Genomic DNA, 20315 nt, shown 5'->3' on the forward strand with positions numbered 1-20315 from the left:
TGGTAAACTTGATTCATGGGTTTAAGAGACATTATGGGTTTTGCCACATGCAATAAAGATTTGGGTTTTTAATCGGTTGCGTCTGAAGTGAAATCATAGATTGACATGCCAGGGAATTTAACCGGGTAGAACTCACCCCTAAAAGCTAGCCGTAAGAGGGAGGGTGCCATTCCCTTATAACCCGACTACATCCATCTCACTCTATCCGATGTGGGACTATTTGCTTTTGCGTGGAACCCCAACATGACAGAGATCTTAAAACTCTTATTACCTTTTTTTTTTTTTTTCTTGTGTAGAGAAACAATCTTTAGGGTAGTAATTTCTTTTTTCTAAACAATCAAGGGTCTAGATCATCCAATCAACGTGGAACCACCAGTAAGAGGCCCACACTTGGGGACTCAATCTAGTCCACATGGCACTCTGGCCCAAGGGTGATTGTTAGAAAAGAATCCTGACTCTCTACTCTCTACATTAGAGGGCTGTCCAAAGAAAAAAAAGGGTGTGATTATATCATTTCCCATAAACAATTCATTTTTTTGGGCCCAAAAAATGGAGGCGGTTAGATGATTCTAAAGCCTTCGATTCGAAGAGTTATCGTTTTCGTAACCTTTCTGCTCTGCACCATATAAAAATCCATTCAACGAGGGAAAGGACAAGAAAAGGACAAAAAAAAAAGGAAATGTTATTAGACAAATTGCCTATCTTGTCTCTTTATTGTTTAAAGAGCTGTTAAAGGTAATTACATTTCCCAAAACGCTCTTAAAAACCAACTAAAAACCAACAGACAAGTTGTGTCTGTGTAATTATTAAAACATAGCTGTGCTGATATCATTTCTCCAAAAAAACAAACTGGGGACTAGTTGAAGGGAAATGATAATCCGCACCCTCTCTAGGATAATTCGCACCCCTGAACCGCCTTTTTTGACGTTAATTCACAGTAAAGAGATGCGAATTATCTTAGAGGGGGTTGCGGATTTATCATCTATGATAAATGAAATGTGGAAATTAGAGGTTGGACGGAGCCTGTCCGGTCTCACCTTTCCCTTTTTCCTCCCCTCTTCCTTCATATCTCTGGTTTTCTCTTCCTCCCTTAACTTTCCGTCTCAGAGAAAAAGAGAGAGAAAGAGAGGGAAAACCCTCTGATTAGAGATTTCCATGGAAATATCAACCGAGGAAAAAGATGGCATCAAGGTTTACCCATCACCAGAACCTTCATCATCATCATCTTCATCCCAACAAAATCAAAATAATCCACCAAACAGAAAGTACGAGGAAGAGGAAGAAGAAGAAGAAGATGTATGCAGGATCTGCCGAAACCCCGGAGAGCTCGAAAACCCCCTTCGATATCCATGCGCTTGCAGCGGAAGCATCAAATTCGTCCATCAGGAGTGCCTCCTTCAGTGGCTTAATCATAGCAACGCTCGCCAGTGTGAGGTATCTTTTAGGGTTAGGGTTTTGTTGTTTCGTTTGTTCTATTGATTTTGCCCTCTATGTTGTTTTAATTCCCTTACATGTTAAAAATTGTTAACTTGAACTTGCCTTGTTCAATTTTTATTTACATGGATCTTAAATTTATGATGATATTCCTCTAAATCAACCATAATCATACAATTTCTCTTTAAATTGGGCAAACAAAACATTTCTCAGAGATTTTTTTCTTGCAATCCAAATGGGGCTTTGGTTTTTTTGTTTTTAGGGTTTACGTTTCTGATTCCTTCATTAAATGAACTGGTGTTTCACTTTGTTAAATGAACTAGTGTTTCACTTGTTCAAAAGAAATGTAAAAAATCACGTTTGCTTAGGCTTTAAGTTAAGAATTTCTACCTTTGATTTACTGCTAGGGGTCTTGCCAAAAACCCCAGCTTGCCCATAAAAAAAAAGAATTTCTACCCTCGGAATACATTTTGGATGGTGATACATAGTGATTCAAAACAGTATAGGTTGTCAAATGTCTCCTCAAGCGTGGAGGCATCATCCATTGGGAACACTTGATAATATTATCCATTCTTAAGGCCTGACTGTACATAGAGGGAGATTGTTTTGATTTATGAGTTCTGGTATTAGTAGTCCTATGACTGCAGGTTGGAACACATTTGTCTTATTTTTATCATTTTCATCTGGGTTAACTTCATACTTCCAACCTGGATGAGTTTGATCAGCGTATACGTTTGATGTAGGATATCCTATAGAAGGATCATCAGAAGCCAAGAAAGTAAGATGTTTAACAAGCAGGTTTAGGATTATCAAAATATCAATCAGAAATAAATGAGAATTTAGAAAGAAAGGACTGATGATGGAAATCTGTGTTGGATCCAGGAAAACAATCTATGATAGTCACGAATTCAAGAAGGAATGTACTTTTTTTCAGATCTGAATACAAAAAGATTATTTTCATCTTGATTAAGACAATCAGATTGGATTAATCCAATAAGCAACGTTTAATCAACAAAAGATGTTGCTACTGTGCATAGATGCATAGGTAGGCTTGGTTTGGTTGTAGGTAGTTACCTCGTAGAGTAGTGGTGAATTAAAACTTAAGTAGTCAACAGGGAGGAGACAAGCCGAGAGAGAGAGAGAGAGAGAGAGAGAGAGAGAGAGAGAGAGAGAGAGAGAGAGAGAGAGAGAGAGAGAGTACTTGCAAACTGATAACAAAAAAATCACCTTTTTGGTGTTTTTTGCTTGGATTTTGCTAGTAGTTTGCTCGTATGCCATGTGGACCCGTTGTTTGACTTCTTAGGAGCTGTTTGGAGAGGGTTTGGTTAAGAGATGGGCAGCACTGCAAGGTGCGAGGAATAGGTGCTGCAGGTAGGAAAATTGAATCGTGGGGATTTCTCTATATATGGTCTTCTGCAGGTTGAAAATGGTGGGAAAAAAGTGGTTTTGAAGGGACTGGGTTCAAGGAAAGGGACTGTTTGGTGAGGCTGAAAAGCGGAGTATTAGGGTGTGGTATGGGGCTATTATGGGCTGAGAAAATACCAACCTGCAAGTATGTTTAAAGGGCTGAAAATCTGGGTGCAAGTTGCTGGTTGTTTACTCGGATTCCAATGGCAAAACAGTGCACGACGAAGAGTCTCTTTGATCGGCGACAACTTCGATCGATCTTCGGTGACTTGGAACCTGGCTCTGATACCAAATTGATGTAGGACTGGGAAGAGAAATAGAAGAAAGAGGAGAAAAGAGAAGAAGATGATAAGAGAAGGAGAAGAATAGAAGAAGAATAATAGGGGAAGAAGAGAAGAGGGAAGAAGAAAGAACTAGAAATAGGTGAAGTGAAGAATTAGAGGCGAGAAAATCTCTATTCCAATCCATGAATCTTCAAACTTAAAATTCCTAATACATGAGGCCTGTATATAGGCAATAAAAATAAAATTCTTTGGAAAGTAAATATCTGCCCTAAATCTAAATAACATGGAAAATAAGTCATAAAAACTAAAAACATGGAAATAAATACTAATGGGCAAATATGCCTCTTATTGGGCATATCTACATCAGTTAAGTTTTAGAAACTATCAAGCAGGCATTCAGAGGTAGTAATGCAAGTAGAAATGACATTTTCTTTGTTTTTTTTTTAATGGTGAAACTCATTAAAAAAGACCGAGATGGTCAAAGATTACAAAGTAGAAAAATATTACAAATCAAGAGAATACAACATCAAGAGGAAGAAAGTCGAATTTCTCCAGCGACTCCAAATCAACCCCCCTCCTAGCTTGAGAATCCACCTCTTCATTAGCCTACCTTCTCACATGATTGAAAGTCACATGATTATCACCAATGATATCAAAAATCTCATTAAAATAGTCTGCAAATCTCCACGGAAACTTATGAGAGCCTGATAGCCAACGGATAACATTAATGGAGTCACCTTCCACCACCACATTATTAAGATTATCCCCTTCAAGAAGCTTGATACCTTGATGTGCAGCCCGCACTTCCGCCTCGTTCGAATCGGCAATCCCAATAGGATCAGCAAAAGACCAAATCACCTCACCTTTATCATCTCTGAAAACCCCTCCAATACCCGCCGGGCCGGGGTTACCAAAACTTGATCCATCAAAATTGAACTTATACGAGCCATACTCCGGAGGAACCCAAGTTTGAACAATAACATTACTCCTCTCTACACTTGAGCACACCACTAACTGCCCATACCATAAATCGAAAGCGGATACAAAATTAAAAAGAGGCAAAGACTTCGCCCAAGAAATAGTTAACGCCGTAGCTTTTAAAGCAACAAAAACAACACTTTTCGAAATTCCTTTAAACGTTCTAGCATTTCTTACTCTCCATAGCGACCATATAATGGCAAGGAAAGATAGCTTCCAAAGAACTTTCCCTGAAGGAGAAGGAAAGATAGCTTCCAAAGATGGCAAGGAGAGGCATTGCCTAGGCTATTGATAGTTGGCATTTTCTTGATTAGGCATTAATAAATGTGAAAAGGCACACACACACACACACGCACTCTCTCTCTCTCTCTCTCTGTTATAGATTGTGAATTATTTTTTATTTTAGAAATCTTAGAAATAACATGTGTTGTGGCTATAAACTAAGGGGGAAGGATCTCCGCATTGCCTTATTCTAATATTGACACCCATTTTATTTTAGCTTCTCTAATTAGTTGTTAAAGGCTTTAACAATCATGAGCCTTAATCTTCAAGTTAGGGGAAGTGACAGGTTTCTCCCATGTTATCAGGAATTTAGCCTATAATCCACTATAGTGGTTTCCATTAGTACTTGAGAATCAATTTGTTTTTTTTTTTAATTACAGAAGAACACTATTGTATTCCAAAAAAAAAAGAAAAAATGATTCTTAGAAATGAGTTAAGAAACATGATTCTAATACCGGAAGCACTTCAAAGTCCAAAGTATAAGAATTGATTCGAGCTTCTAGAATGAGAATCATGAGAATAGTTAAAGAACACACCCTTATTTACCTTGTTAAAAAAAGAGTTTTGATGATGATAATAAGAGAAGGAAATTACATATGGTGTAGAGATTTTCCAATTTATAGTTTGAATTTTTCATTGTTAGGAAGTTGAATTGTAGAACTTGCCACTAGAAAAAAAGAAGCACGACTCTTGGTTTAAGGAACTGTCTTTGTTCTGTGGAAGTAATTAAATGGAGGATAAAGTTCATATGTCTCCAAAGTAATACTTATTTCCATAAGAATTTACTTGACCAGATCAAAGCACTGAGAAACTCACTTGACAGAAATAGACAACCCTACCTTAAATGCTGCACTTGATGCTTGAAGCCTTGAACCATATGTGTGCAGCTAATAAAATAACTTTGCTTCCAATCCACAGTTTCTGGGCATTTTTGCAGAAATTTCCTTGTTTCTGACGCTGTTATTTACCATAATCTTGTCTTAACATTTTTTGTGATGAGGTCTTCATTAAAAAAAACAAACAAACATTGTTTGTGTTGATGGGACCCTCTACCATTACATCGTATTTTTCTTTAAGTGAGCTGATGCATCTAGCATACTGGTCATCCTTAATTGTTTAACCTATGAGTAGGCAACGTTAGGTTGAAAGATTTGTCGGCTATATTACACGGGTCACGTTTTTATCACTGTCAATAGCATCGGGGCATCTTGTTGACTTTGTCTCAACTCTCAACACACATAGTATATAGGACATGTTGGTGTCTGTCAAATGCACACGCCATTATTTATATCAACAACACTGTTAGGATTTAGATGCTAGTGGATTGTGGATGATCCTATTTGTTTCTCTTTTTTCATGTCTTATTAGAGAAATGATAGACTGAAGGGCGCCCTTGCAAAAAAAACCGGTTACAAGGGCGCTCGTATTTGTCTTTGGTATTTATCGTTCTTTGGCCAACGCTATTTCCACATTTTTAGGTGCACTTATAAGTGCACTTCGTTGCCAATGACCAATGGGGGTTCCCTTGTAACTGCATTTTGCAAGGGCGTCCTTCAGTCTATCATTCCTCGTCTTATTAACTGCTGTAAATATGTTTCTGTTATCTTTTAATAATTTTCTACACGTTATTTAACTTGATTAACACACTTTTAATGCTCTGATTAATGCACTTGACATGCTTTACAGGTGTGTAAACATCCATTTTCTTTCTCTCCTGTTTATGCCGACAATGCTCCAGCAAGGCTACCTTTCCAGGAGTTTATAGTTGGGATGGCAATGAAAACATGCCATGTGTTGCAGTTCTTCCTCCGCCTTGCTTTTGTACTTTCTGTCTGGCTCCTTATAATACCTTTCATTACATTTTGGATATGGAGATTGACATTTGTGAGGAGTCTTGGTGAAGCCCAACGACTTTTTCTGAGTAACATATCCGCTACTTCAATTCTTACAGACTGCTTGCATGGGTTTATACTTTCTGCTAGTATTGTATTTATTTTTCTTGGAGCCACTTCTGCGAGGGACTACTTTAGAAATCTTCGGGAGTTAGGAGGCCATGATGCTGAGAGAGAAGATGAAGGCCAAGACAGAAATGGTGCTCGTGCAGTAAGGAGACCTCCTGCCCCGGCTAATAGAATTAATGCTGGCAATGGGCATGGTGAAGATGTGGGTGTGGGACAAGGTATTGCAGGGGCGGGTCAAATAATTAGAAGAAATGCAGAGAATGTTGCTGCTCGGTTAGAAATGCAGGCAGCACGTCTTGAGGCACATGTTGAACAGATGTTTGATGGCCTAGATGATGCTGATGGTGCGGAAGATGTTCCCTTTGATGAGCTTGTTGGCATGCAAGGGCCCGTGTTTCATTTGGTTGAAAATGCAATCACTGTGAGTTCATTGTTCCTTTTTTGCTGTTAATGTTGTTTATATCCTTTTTGATGCAGATTGTAGGCGCAATAAGAGGCAAATTTGCCCATTAGGATTTATTTCCTTGTTATTTAGTTTCTAGGATTCTTATTTCCATATTTTTAGTTTTAGGGCTTTTATTTTCCATGGAATTTTGTTTCCATTGCCTATATATAGGCCTCATGTATTAGAGATTATTAGTTTTTGATGATTAAAGATTGATTGATTCTCCCTCTACAGATTTCTTCTTCCTCTTCTCTTATTCTCTTATCTTTCTCATATTTCTTCTAGTTCTCTTCCCCTGCCCTACATCACTTTGTGGTTTCCTAACCGGCAACTCCATAGTGGTCCCCTGCCTTGCCTTGCCTTCTTGTTGGCATCCTCTGATTTCTGATTGGCAAGAAGTCACTTTCACTTCCTGCTTCACTCGGGATTTAAAATGATGCTTTCAAAAATAAACTTGATGTATATTTTGCCGTTATGCCTAATGCTGGCAACTTGAGTTTGTTAAAACCTCTTGTTTTTAAACATACAATTTCCTATGGTCATCTTTTATTTATTTTTCTGGATTTGTTTTATTTTCCTAAACCAATTGGTCTTGCATCAGCAGCATGAGCCCACATATTTAGATTTTAGGCCAAACAGGCGGGAAGTAATATTATAATACATACTACTTTTTACTGGGATTTTCCCGACCGATAACTCCATAATGATCTCTCCCTTTTTCTTCTTGTTCGCATCCTCTGATTTCTTACTGGCAGTCAATCTCTTTCATTTCTGTTTCAATTGGGATTTAAAGCAATCTGTTTCATTTTTATCACTTTGAGTTTGTTAAAACCTCTTCTTTTAAATATTCAATTGCCTATGGTCATCATAAATTTGCTCTCCTGGACTCATGTTGCTTCCCTAAACCAATTGGTCTTGCATTGGCAGCATGCGGAGTCCACATCTTTGATTTTAGGCCAAACAAGAGGCCAGGGTAAATAGATTGTTTCTTACCAAAGGAAACACTTTTAAGTGTTTTTTTTTTAATGTATGATTCTTCTAGGTGTAACTGTTTGTTAATCGAAGCAGTTCCAATATGAGGAGACTTATGGTGAAATATGTTTCCCTTAGTAAGAATTATTGTATACTGCGAAGTGCTAGCGGCTTAGAGCATTGATAGCGAATTTTGGCCCAATTTTATAGCCTTCCATATCGTAAGAATAAACTGATAAGAAAGAAAATGAGGACAGAAAGCTGTACTGGATGATTTTGCCTGTCTAAAAAAACAAATAGTTGTTTTGGGGTTCTTTGTTATTTTCTCAATATTTTATTTAAATGCTTTCCCCATGGTATATTTCGTAGTCTTACACTGAAGTATGTACTTGAAAGTTGCCATTCTTCTATTCATGGATCATGCATACTTGCATATGTTAAAAAATATAGTGTTTATGGAGTGTCCCACATTTCAATGATCACGTTCTTGGTTCAAATTACTCACTTTCGCTACCAAATGAAGAGAAAAAGTAACAGGATAGGAAAAAACTGGACCTCGCCGACGAGGACAGTATCTAGAATCTTTCCTTGTGTTACTTCCATTAGTGAAGGAAAAGCAATGTCTGGCTTACCCCCAATTTACAATATTAGGTCAATAATTGGTAAGGAAGACATGGTAAGGCTTTAGATTTTGCTGATTGAGAACACAGGTCTCGTCGCTTGAGAGGGCCCCCAATTTACAATATTAGGTCAGTAATTGGTAAGGAAGACACAGTAAGGCTTTTGATTTTGCCGATTGAGAACACATGTCTCGTCGCTTGAGAGGAAAGGCTTCGCTGATTCAGAATACATGGCACTTACCCTTATAAGACATATCTTCATGTGCTTATTATAAGGGCGGACAGACACGGAAGTATCTTCAGACCTCCTCTGTGCGCGGGTGCGAAGTAGAGTACATGCGTGCACACATGCGCGATCCAGAGTACACTTCGTGTGTGTAGAAGGGTGTACTAAAATACAAGAACCTGAGATTATCTCAACGAGGATTTGCTGTTATTTATGCAACTTTTTAAAATGTTTTCCATATGACATCTGTAATGGACTTTACCCATTGAATTCATAAGTAGCATCTTATAGTGAGTTTTGTTGTGTGATGTGCCGTGTGGATCTTAGTCCTGACCAATATATATATATTTTTTCGTTACAGGTTCTAGCAAGCAATTTAATATTCCTTGGCGTTGTAGTTTTCCTGCCGTTTTCTATAGGACGGGTGGTCCTATATTACATATCTTGGTTTTTCTCAACATCCAGTCCGCTTTTATCAGTTCTGCCATTTACGGAGTCAGCCCTTTCTTTAGCAAATAACACACTCAAGAGTGCATTAACTGCCGTTGCAAATTTGTCATCTGGAAGCCATAGTGAGGGCCTCGTTGACCATGCCATGGAGGTGGTTGCAAAATCTTTGAAGGTAAATTCAACCGGACTAGACGAAGTCTCGAACATTGTCAGCAAACCATTTGCCGCAGATCTATTAAAAGGGGCAAGTATTGGAACCTCACGCTTTCCGGATTTTACTACCCTTAGCATTGGATATGTGTTTATATTTTTTATGGTCATCTGCTACCTTGGCCTTCTTGCTTTAATTCGTTACACTAGAGGTGAGCCTTTGACTATCGGAAGGCTTCATGGGATTGCTTCACTAGCAGACGCAATTCCATCCCTTATTAGACAATTCTTGGCCGGAATGAAGCATTTGATGACCATGGTTAAGGTTGCTTTTCTCCTGGTTATTGAACTTGGAGTCTTCCCTCTGATGTGTGGGTGGTGGCTTGATGTTTGTACTATAAAGATGCTTGGGACAACAATTGCACAAAGGGTCGAGTTTTTCTCAGTCTCACCATTAGCAAGTTCCTTGATACATTGGCTTGTGGGGATTGTCTACATGCTACAAATTAGCATCTTTGTTAGCCTTCTCCGTGGGGTATTTTTCTTTCGCCCATTTGATCTTAGGAACCTTATGTTTTATTCTTTCTTCTAATCATTAATCATCTTACCTGTCTTTCTAATTAAGTTCTCTATTCATCTGTTTGTGATAGGTTTTGCGTAATGGAGTTCTATATTTTCTCCGGGACCCAGCTGATCCAAACTATAATCCATTCCGTGATCTAATTGATGACCCTGTGCACAAGCATGCACGTCGGGTTTTGTTGTCTGTGGCTGTCTATGGGAGTTTGATTGTGATGCTTGTATTTATACCTGTTAAACTTGCCATGCGTTTGGCACCTTCGGTCTTTCCACTGGATATTACGTAAGTTGCAAAATCTACATTTTAGGATAAAATTTGTCCACCATTTCAGGTCCACTTGAATTCAAGGTTTGAAATTTTGGTTTCGGTTTCGGCCTCAGTTGAAACCGAAATTTCGGTTGTTGGTGGAAATTTTGGTGTAAATTTAAAATTTCGGTTTCAGTATAAATTTCGGTCCGTCCAAAATTTAAAACCATGCTTGAATTTATTTCTTTTGAATATGGTTTTTTGTCATTTTGACATTTATATACTCATTTGTATGTTGCAGTGTCTCTGATCCATTTACTGAGATCCCTGCGGACATGCTTTTGTTTCAAATCTGTATACCATTTGCAATTGAGCATTTTAAGCCGAGAGCAACTATTAAAGCCATTTTCCGTCAATGGTTTACAGTAGTTGGGTGGGCCCTCGGCTTAACTGATTTCTTGCTACCGAGGCCCGAGGATAATGGTGGGCAGGAAAATGGTAATGTGGGACTCGCAAGGCAAGACAGGTTTCGTAACATACGCCGTGGTGGAGTTGGGCAACAAGATAGGGCCTTGATTGCACTTGCGGCTGCTGACGACTCTGACAGACGAGTTAATACAGCGGGAAACATGGATGGAGCGGACGAGTCAGATGGTGATGATCAGGCTGATGCTGAGTAAGTATCTTTCAGCACTATGATCTAATCTTACGGAAACATTATCTTAGGCTGAGTTTCGATTCCTAGAAAAACATTTCTGATGGACAATGTTTTCTCAAGAAAATTTTTTATTTCCACAATTTAGAGGCACATGACATGATTGTGGTTAATTTGGAGGGATAATATAATAAAATGAAGGCCCCACTATTAAAAGCTGCATAGGTTGGCTCAAATTATCAGCTGTTGTGTGTCAATAAAATAGGAAATTTTAGAAATATTTTTCCTTTCCAAACTTTTGCAGAAAGTTCCTGCGATCCAAACAAGGCCTTGAGTTAAAATCCACTTCCAAATTTCTATTTCAGTGTTATTGTGAAGCCTTCTCGTACCAAATGTCTCCATGATGTAATAGATCACTGTGCATCACTAAAGCGCATCACTAAAGCTAGCTTCGAAATCTAGAATGAATTTATCTAGAATGAATTTATCTTTTCTTTTTCTCAAAACTCATCTAATAGTTTAATTGGAGCACTGGATGACTTGGTGCTCTTTGTAAAATAAACTCATTTCTTAATTTGATCACTCTTTATGACATTTTGGTTGATTTGAAAATTTTCTTTTTTACTTTAATTTTTATATCTAATATAAATTCATTGAAATAGGGGAAAATCAGATTTTCATAAACCACTGTCCTCTAAAAACCATAAATGAATTAAGTAGGGGTTTGTGTGCATGCCACTCATTTTTCTATCTGTCGCACTTGGTTTCATGCTGAACATATGAGAAAAAAGGTTCCATTTTGATTGAGGGGACTGTCTGTTCGATGTGGGAATGGGTATTCCCATTTGATCTTATGGACCATTTGGTCTTATGGTGGTCTGCAAAATCAATGGTCCCTATCACACCCACATGTTATGTGCACTGTGGCCAGATTGTGAGAATCTAAGGGGTGAACATGGAGTGGACCAATGGTCCCCATCACATCCACATGTTATGTGCAGAGTGGCCAGATTGTGAGAATCTTGGGGGTGAAATTGGAGATTGGCAGTAGCTGCCAATTCTCAATTTTATTCTAATCATTTTTTTTTTGAAGAAAACTACTAATCATTTTTTTGAAGAAAACTACTAATCATTTTTTTTTTTGTTTTTGCAATTTTACTTTCACAAAGCTGTTATTTTTTTTTTCTGTTTCTGTTATCTAGTTTTGATTTATTGGGGCCCACTTGCATGGCATTAGTACGATTTGGAGTCTTCATTTGGTGAGCCCTATCGTGGATATGACATGACCAGAAAATTGTACTACCTATGTTGCATGGGTTCGTTGGTACAATGTACGGACATGTCATGGGCACCGAGTGCCAAATTCGGAAAACCTTGTGAAAAAGGATTTGTGAATTTGGCTATATATGTAATAGTATGCTATATATGTAATATGTTAGGAGTATTAATAGATTATGTAAATGTAATGTTTTATTTCCATTTAAAAAACTTGCTATAAGGATAGATAAAATTAAAATGAGTTGCTAATTGTAAGCTTTGTGTTAGTAGTATTAAAGAAAAAGATAAAAGAATCTACGATGTCTCGAAATCCGACACGTGTCTACGGGGTACTTTGCCCATTATGAAGAATCCATGCAACATATATCCCAACAATCCAATCAATGATTTGCAAATCAATAGGTAAGAAAAGATGAGCAACTATGTATAATCAAGTTCCATGATGGAATAGTTATAAATTTGGAACAGAGTGATTTTCACATTATGTGACAAGAAGGTGGCCTGAGATGATGGATCTGGATCATGTTGACATCTTTAAGGTTAACCTAGCTCAAAGTACTCACATTAAGCGCATCTCATAGTATCATTCCCCTCAGTTTTAATTGTTCTTAAAATGTTCCATTACTTTCAAGAATATTTTCAACCGAAAGTGGTTGTCTTATTTCTCCCCTCTTTTGCTTTGGTAATCCTTGATATATGCTTAAAAGAAAAAAGGGAAAAAAATTAGATGCCAAAACAATATTGCAATTTATACGAGCTTGGTTTATGTGAAGATAGTTTGATAAAACCTATGCTCTGGTTAGAACGTGGCTGTTGATTTGGCTATGGAAGGAACAACATGTGTCTGCCAAAGGACCAATATATAATTTTATGATTTTTCTTTTATTTTTTTAAGAAGGTATTTAAATTCTTAAATTGTTGTAATGTACATGTTAGACTGAGATTGGGGGATGGAATGGGTAGACTTCCTATGGTTATATGTGGCAATTATATCCGACTAGAATTTTATAGTAATATAATCCAGATATCCTGATAACATCGTGATTATGCTTCAGGACACACACACGTATTCTAGTTATCAAGCTAAAATTGCAATATTTGTTATCATTTATCATTAATATTTTTATTTGACAAAAAATCTCTTTTCCTTTTAAAAATTTTCTCATCTTTTTCATTGAAAAAGTTATCTTATTTTCTTGTATCCTTTAAAAATTTTTCTCATCTTTTCCAATAAAAATGTACTCTTATTTTTCTTGTAGTTTAAAATTTATTCTAAAGAGAACAGAAATTAATAACTGATAATACCGAAAAATGCTAAAAAGACAGTTGCTCTTAGGTTCTTCCCTAACAGCCACTTTTAGGGCCCCATTTGTGCCACATGGTATTATCGGATCTGCTGATCGGACTGGCAACCAAAGTCCAGCCAATTGCTGTTGATCCCAGCTTTTGATGGGATGATCCTAACTGCTTGATCTATCAAGTCTTATTTAGGGTTCTGCTAAGAATATCCAAATCATTTATTTTTGTACTCATCTTACGGATAGGATGTCCGTTAGCATGGGACCAGGACCATGTGGGCTGGCTCATGATGATCAATGGTCTCAATTACACATACCTGTACATGTGTGGGGTCCAAAAATTAATTGTTAGGGTTGATTCCGAGAGTGATTGTCAGCCTTGTTAATTGAAACAACACACCAATTACTTAAGTAAACAGTTTTTGAAAATAATTTTTAACTATTTTTTTCTGTGAGAATTCATTGTAATGTCTTGTGGAAAATGTCAAATTCTGAAACTATTCCAAGAAATACCCAAGCGAATAAAATTTTGAGAACAATTACGTCATGCCACTTAGCAAGTAGTGAGGAGTGGGAAAAATGTGAAAGTAAGAAGTGGCTTTGCCAGAGCAAATACCATGGACACAAATCTGGCTACATCCTGGTAAACTGAAACAGATTGAACAGGTGGATTGACCTTTGTTACTTGCACTTTTATCTTGCAGAATTGGATAATATACCTTATGTCAGTTCTTTCTATTATCATTTATCATCTTTGAGCTCTTGGAATTGGAAAATGTGTTTCCATTCCTGTGGAGTATTTTTGATTGAGTAGCCTAACCTTTATGTTTAGCTAAGGATATGGTGTCATGCAAGTAATTTGCTGCTTATTTCGTGGATGCTTTTTAATTTATTGAATTGTATGGGCAGTGTTCATGTGATTGGTTATGTTATTGCTGGATGCTCTCATATGCATTAGAGTTTTCACCTTTGGGTTTGATCTCTCTCTGACTAGTTCACTAATGGTGATAACAATATCCAAATTCCCTACCATTATCATCTACACTGACAATTTGAAATTCAACTCTTGGCAGGTATGGTTTTGTACTTCGCATTGTGCTATTGCTGGTGCTAGCTTGGATGACTTTGCTTCTCTTCAATTCATCATTGATAGTTGTACCCATTTCACTTGGACGGGCACTGTTCAATGCCATTCCTCGCCTCCCAATAACTCATGGTGTCAAATGTAATGGTAAGTAGATGGAAAATAACTGGTTTTTAATGTGCATGCCATGTTTATGGAAAATCATAGATAGGGTGCTTATATCTAAAGACTAGGAGATCCAGTATCCCCATCAACTACAACTAATTTGATCACCATCCAATCTTGCTCGAATCAAAGAATTGGCAGGGGGTGCTGAGTCCCTTTAAGTTTAATTTGTCACTTTTGGAGATTCCGGGTTTTGAAAAACAAATTGAAAGAATGGTGGTAGGAGTTTGAGCTTTGAGGGGTGGAAAGATTTCATATTTTGTAGGAAGCAGAAATTGCTCAAAGACAAAATAAAGCAATGGAAGAAAAGTTTCTATTAAAGTAATAAAAAGAGGGAGAAATTTTGCACACAATCGAAGGTATCGACCGCTTAGAAGTACAGTTTATTTGAGAGAACCTAAGGGAAGAGAGAAGAAACCTTGAGTGTTTGAATTGAATATGGGTCCATAAAGAGATTAGCTTGAGACAAAATTGAAAGCACTATGGCTAAAAAACGAGATAAAACTGCCAGTTTCATCCACAAATCGGCTTGTGGTAGAAAAGGACAAATGCGATAGATTGCATTGTTCATGAGGAGGTATTCAAATAAAAGGAGAGGATCAATCAAATGTTGGTTCAATCCTTTTCTATTCTTTATATGAACGATTGTGATTGGATACCCAAGATTAACAATCTGGATTTCAATGCTCTAGATCCAATCGAAGCAAATGGTTAGAAAGAAATTCTGAGGAAGAAGTGAGGCGGACCTTTTTTCTCAATGAAAAGAGATAAAGCACTTGGTCTGGATGGATTCTCTATGTCGTTCTATAAATCATTTTGATATGAAATTAGGTTGGACCTTTTAAATCTACTAAATGAATTCCGTGAGAGGGGAAGTCTGGGAAAGGAGAACAATACCACTTACATTACCGCCCAAGAAGGCTTTATAGAATTAAAAGATTTTAGGCCAGTGAGTTAGATGTACAGTGCTTACAAGATGCTGGCTAAGGTGCTAGCTAATTGATTCAAAGTGGTCGTATCACTGTATCAAGGATCTTTTGTTATGGGAAAACAAATTCTTGACCTCTCGCTTATTGTGAACGAACGTCTTGACTCAAGGAAAACAGAAGGGAAGGCGGGGATTATGTGCAAGATTGATATGGAGAAAATGTATGATCACGTGGACATGGATTTTTTCGATATGGTTCAAAGAAAAATGGGATTTAGGAAGTCAATGGCGGAGCTGAATAAAATCTTATCTCTCGTCAACACTTTTCTCAATAATTTTAAACAGAGTTCTGATTGGTTTCTTCAAAAAACTCAAAAGGTCTTCACCAAGGAGACCCTTTATTGCCATATTTGTTCATCATGGTGATTGAGGCTCTTAGTCAGATGTTGAAGAAGGCAGAAGAGGCAGGTATAGTGGGAAGATTCCGAGCTAGTTGGAATATCCCTACTATCTAACACCTACAATTTGGGTTTGATATGTTAGTATTTTTGAACAAGGATGTTGGGGAAGTAAAAAATTAATAAGAATCTTTCGATGGTCGAATTATTTTTGGGTTTGAAAATAAATTTTGAAAAAGGTTCAATAACGAGTGTTAATGTTCAATGAGAAGAATCCAAGAGCTTGCAAACATAATGGGTTGTAGAAAACAACTACTTTCGAACCCCTATACCTTTGGGTTCCGATAATGAAAGAATGGAAAGGAAACTAGCATCGTGGAAGAAGAAATATCTTTCTTTTGGCAAGATGATCACCCTTATTAAGGCGGCATTGGTAAATCTTCTATCTATTTTATGTCACTATTTAAGTTTCCAATATCGGTTGCTAACAAAATCTAATGGGTGCGAAGGGATTTCTATGAGAATAAAAGAGGCTAAAATATCTCGTGAAATGGGAGAAAGTGAGAGAACCAAAAAACAAGGGAGACTTCAAATTAACCGGTTGAAATTGAGAAATAACTCTACTAGGGAAATGGATCTAGAGATTCGGTGAAGAAAAAGATGCCTAATGCTGCACAATTATTGGGGACAAATATGGGAAGCAATGAGGGAATAGGGAGTAGGGACCCCATCATTAGGCAAAAGGTTCGAGAGTATCAATTTGCTTGTCAATACCCTTGTTTAAGTATAGAGTTAGAATTAGGGTGAGAAGGGGGAGGGTTACTAGGTTTTGGGAGGATTTATGGTTAGGAGAATCTCTGTCGTGCCATATTTTTCCAAACAGTGTGTATATCCTAGCAATCAATAGAGGGCTGAGAGTTTGCAACTCAAACCTATATGCACCCTTCTCAAACCTATTGGGGAAACTTAGTAACCTTTACCTATCTAGCTATGTAAAGAATTTTGATACCAGACGTGCAAGGCACCATCTCCGTTTGTCATTCTTCCATTAGCGGAGACGGTGGATCTCATCTTGTTAAAATCTGGAAGGCGGCCATTATACCATCTACGGTAGTTCCTTTTGTGTGGACAATGCTATGGAAAAAGATAAATGCTTGTGATAAGCTCAAACGTAGAAGCTTTAGACGTGCAGCAAATGTGTGCTTTACAAAAAATAGGATGAAATCCTTCGTCGTCTATTGCTTATTGTGATTTTACTTGTGAAGTTTGGTGCATGATCCTTCACTGCTTTGGGATTTCTTGGGTATTCCATTCCTCAACACAAAATGTGGTTCTTGATTGGGGAAGAAATCCTTTTTGTGGGGACAGGAAAATGCTTTGGAAGTGGGTTCGTTATTCTTTTAATGGTAAAAGCAGTGCTCGGAGATGTCATTTTGGATATAAAAATGGATGTAATCGTTAGGGCAAAAACTAGTAAGAAGTCGTGATCCTATTGTATGCTAGAGATGCTAAGAAATTGGAGTTAAATAATATGGGAAAAAGGTTTCAACACCAAGGTTAAGCCTAAATGGGGGCCTCCCCCAATCAGATGGTTAAAAACGAACTTTGATGGCTCAATGGGTAGACCCGATAAAAGAATTTTGATACTAGACGTGCAAGGCACCATCTCCGTTTGTCATTCTTCCATTAGTGGAGACGGTGGATCTCATCTTGTTAAAATCTGGAAGGTGGCCATTATACCATCTAGGGTAGTTCCTTTTGTGTGGACAATGCTATGGAAAAAGATAAATGTTTGTGATAAGCTCAAACGTAGAAGCTTAGACGTGCAGCAAATGTGTGCTTTACAAAAAATAGGATGAAATCCTTCGTCGTCTATTTCTTATTGTGATTTTGCTTGTGAAGTTTGGTGCATGATCCTTCATTGCTTTGGGATTTCTTGGGTATTCCATTCCTCAACACAAAATGTGGTTCTTGATTGGGGAAGAAATCCTTTTTGTGGGGACAGGAAAATGCTTTGGAAGTGGGTTCGTTATGCTTTTAATGATAAAAGCAGTGCTCGGAGATGTCATTTTGGATATAAAAATGGATGTAATCGTTAGGGCAAAAACTAGTAAGAAGTCGTGATCCTATTGTATGCTAGAGATACTAAGAAATTGGAGTTAAATAATATGGGAAAAAGGTTTCAACACCAAGGTTAAGCCTAAATGGGTGCCTCCGCCAATCAGATGGTTAAAAACAAACTTTGATGGCTCAATGGGTAGACTGTGGATGATGGGTATGCGGGGGTTTTCGTGACTCAAATGGGAGAATCATCAAAGCATACCCGAACCATGGAAGTTAGCTGGGGTCGTTTTGGAGATTAGACTTATTCAATCAGTTTCAACCATAGATCTGGAACTGGCATTGATCTGCAAATGCATTAGCAGATGAACTGGCGAAACAAGGGCTAAATAGGGAAATAACTATCATAAGAGAAATAGTCCCATTAGAGGACTAGGGTCACTGAAGTTTTGATGTCAGTAAAGGATCAGTGCCTTTCTAGGACTGTTTTGGGACTGGTTATGTGATTTGGCTAATCCCTTCGTGTTGTACCCCAATTATAGGACTTCTCGTCCCCGTAATTGTGTCCCCGTAATTGTGTTTTTCATTTTATTAACGTAATATTATTGCTCGGATAATTTATGCTTATGGACACTAATTTCTTTCTTTTTTCTTTCAAGATCTGTATGCATTCAATATCGGATGCTACATCATTTGGACTGCTGTAGCTGGGGCAAGGTATTCAATTGATTATGTTAAAACACGGAGGGCTGGGGATTTGGTGATCCAAGTCTGGAAATGGTGTGCTATTGTTTTTAAGAGTTCTGCGCTGTTGTCACTATGGGTAAGCTGTTTCATTGTGGGATATCAGCTTTTGCTTTACATATGGATGTGATTTTCTTTTCATGTGATGACCGTGATTTTTGTTATCAGCTTTTGCTTTACATATGGATGTGATTTTCTTTTCATGTGATGACCGTGATTTTTGTTTTCAGATCTTTGTCATTCCAGTGCTGATCGGTTTACTGTTTGAGCTGTTGGTGATCGTGCCAATGCGTGTGCCTGTGGATGAAAGCCCAGTCTTCCTCTTGTATCAGGACTGGGCATTGGGACTTATCTTCCTTAAGATCTGGACCAGGCTGGTACATGTTCTTTCACTTGCTCTTTTTGAGCTATAAATGAAATATTAATCGGATTTTAAGTAGTGGTTTCATCTTTTCTCAGAAGTTGAACTGATAAATGGAGTGACTTTGGCCCATAGTTAGTAAAAGTATTTTGGCAATAAAACAGGCAGCAAAAATTCAAGTTTAATACAGTTTTTTATTCAAAAAACGAAGTCAAAAGATGGAAACACAAAAAAGTGCATTTAAAATTTTTTAATTTACAAAATATAGTAGAGGTAAACGTGGAAAATTGGCCAAAAAAACGTGTTTAATACGTCTAAAATGTTTTCCTAAAAAAAAAAGGAGTTTTTTTGCTGTAAAAGTTTTAAAAGGAGTTTTAAACGGCAAACTATTAAAACAAGTTTTAAACGGTGTTTAAAAACACCGTTTTTGCTAACTATGCTTCGGCCTAGAAAGTAGTTGTTTCAGCAGTATAGGATGATAAAAATAGAAAAAAGAACTGGGTCTTCACACTCCTTTACATTTATTTTGATTGAAACAGGTTATGTTGGATCAGATGGCACCCTTGGTGGATGAAAGTTGGAAGACAAAGTTCGAAAGAGTGAGAGATGACGGCTTCTCACGGCTACAAGGACTGTGGGTGTTGCGTGAAATTGTGTTCCCCATCATGGTGAAACTACTAACAGCCTTATGTGTGCCCTACGTGTTTGCGAGGGGTTTGTTCCCCGCACTCGGCTATCCACTAATAGTAAACTCAGCGGTCTACCGGTTTGCGTGGCTGGGTTGCCTTCTGTTCAGCATGCTCTGCTTTTGCGCCAAGAGATTCCATGTCTGGTTCACAAACCTTCACAACTCTATACGGGATGATCGCTATTTGATTGGCCGCAGGCTACATAACTTTGGAGAGGACGCAGTGGAGAAGAGGAATGAAACAGAGATTGTTCCAGAGATGCAAAATTCTAGTGGGGCCGACGTGGGTTTAGTGTGGCGCGAGCAAGAGGCTGATGTAGGGCTGAGATTGAGGCTTGCTAATCATCAAAATCACCTACAACAACAAGCTGCTTAACTTATCAGTTTTTTCATCAACATTCTCTGTTTTGCTGTTGCTCTGCTCCTTCTTGTGGCATTTTGTGGGTCACTTGTAAAATTTTAGAGGTGCTCTCTTTGTTTAGGGTGTGCATATAAAATATGTATGGTGGGTAGGGAGAGCTTAACTGCTTTGCTTTCCCCTTTTGAAACTTGCAAGACCTTTTCTATCTAAGAACTGTGTAGTTTATTAATAATATTTGTTGTACCCCTTTGATGTAGTG

General features: G+C 37.8%; 1 protein-coding gene across 1 annotated transcript; it reads left to right on the forward strand.

Annotated features, from left to right (window-relative positions):
• Positions 1-1011: 1011 nt before the first annotated feature.
• CER9 (RING/U-box superfamily protein) lies at positions 1012-20312 on the forward strand. Its single transcript, XM_077396953.1, has 9 exons — positions 1012-1434; positions 6072-6767; positions 8971-9744; positions 9860-10071; positions 10337-10711; positions 14340-14497; positions 18562-18725; positions 18877-19023; positions 19547-20312. Exons 1-9 carry the CDS (start codon positions 1156-1158, stop codon positions 20069-20071), a joined length of 3330 nt encoding a protein of 1109 aa, XP_077253068.1. The 5' UTR covers positions 1012-1155; the 3' UTR covers positions 20072-20312.
• Positions 20313-20315: the final 3 nt, after the last annotated feature.

This window comes from Tasmannia lanceolata, unplaced genomic scaffold, assembly GCF_043159265.1.
Source record: "Tasmannia lanceolata isolate RefF3 unplaced genomic scaffold, GAP_Taslan_0.1 ptg000015l, whole genome shotgun sequence".
Lineage (NCBI taxonomy): Eukaryota > Viridiplantae > Streptophyta > Magnoliopsida > Canellales > Winteraceae > Tasmannia > Tasmannia lanceolata.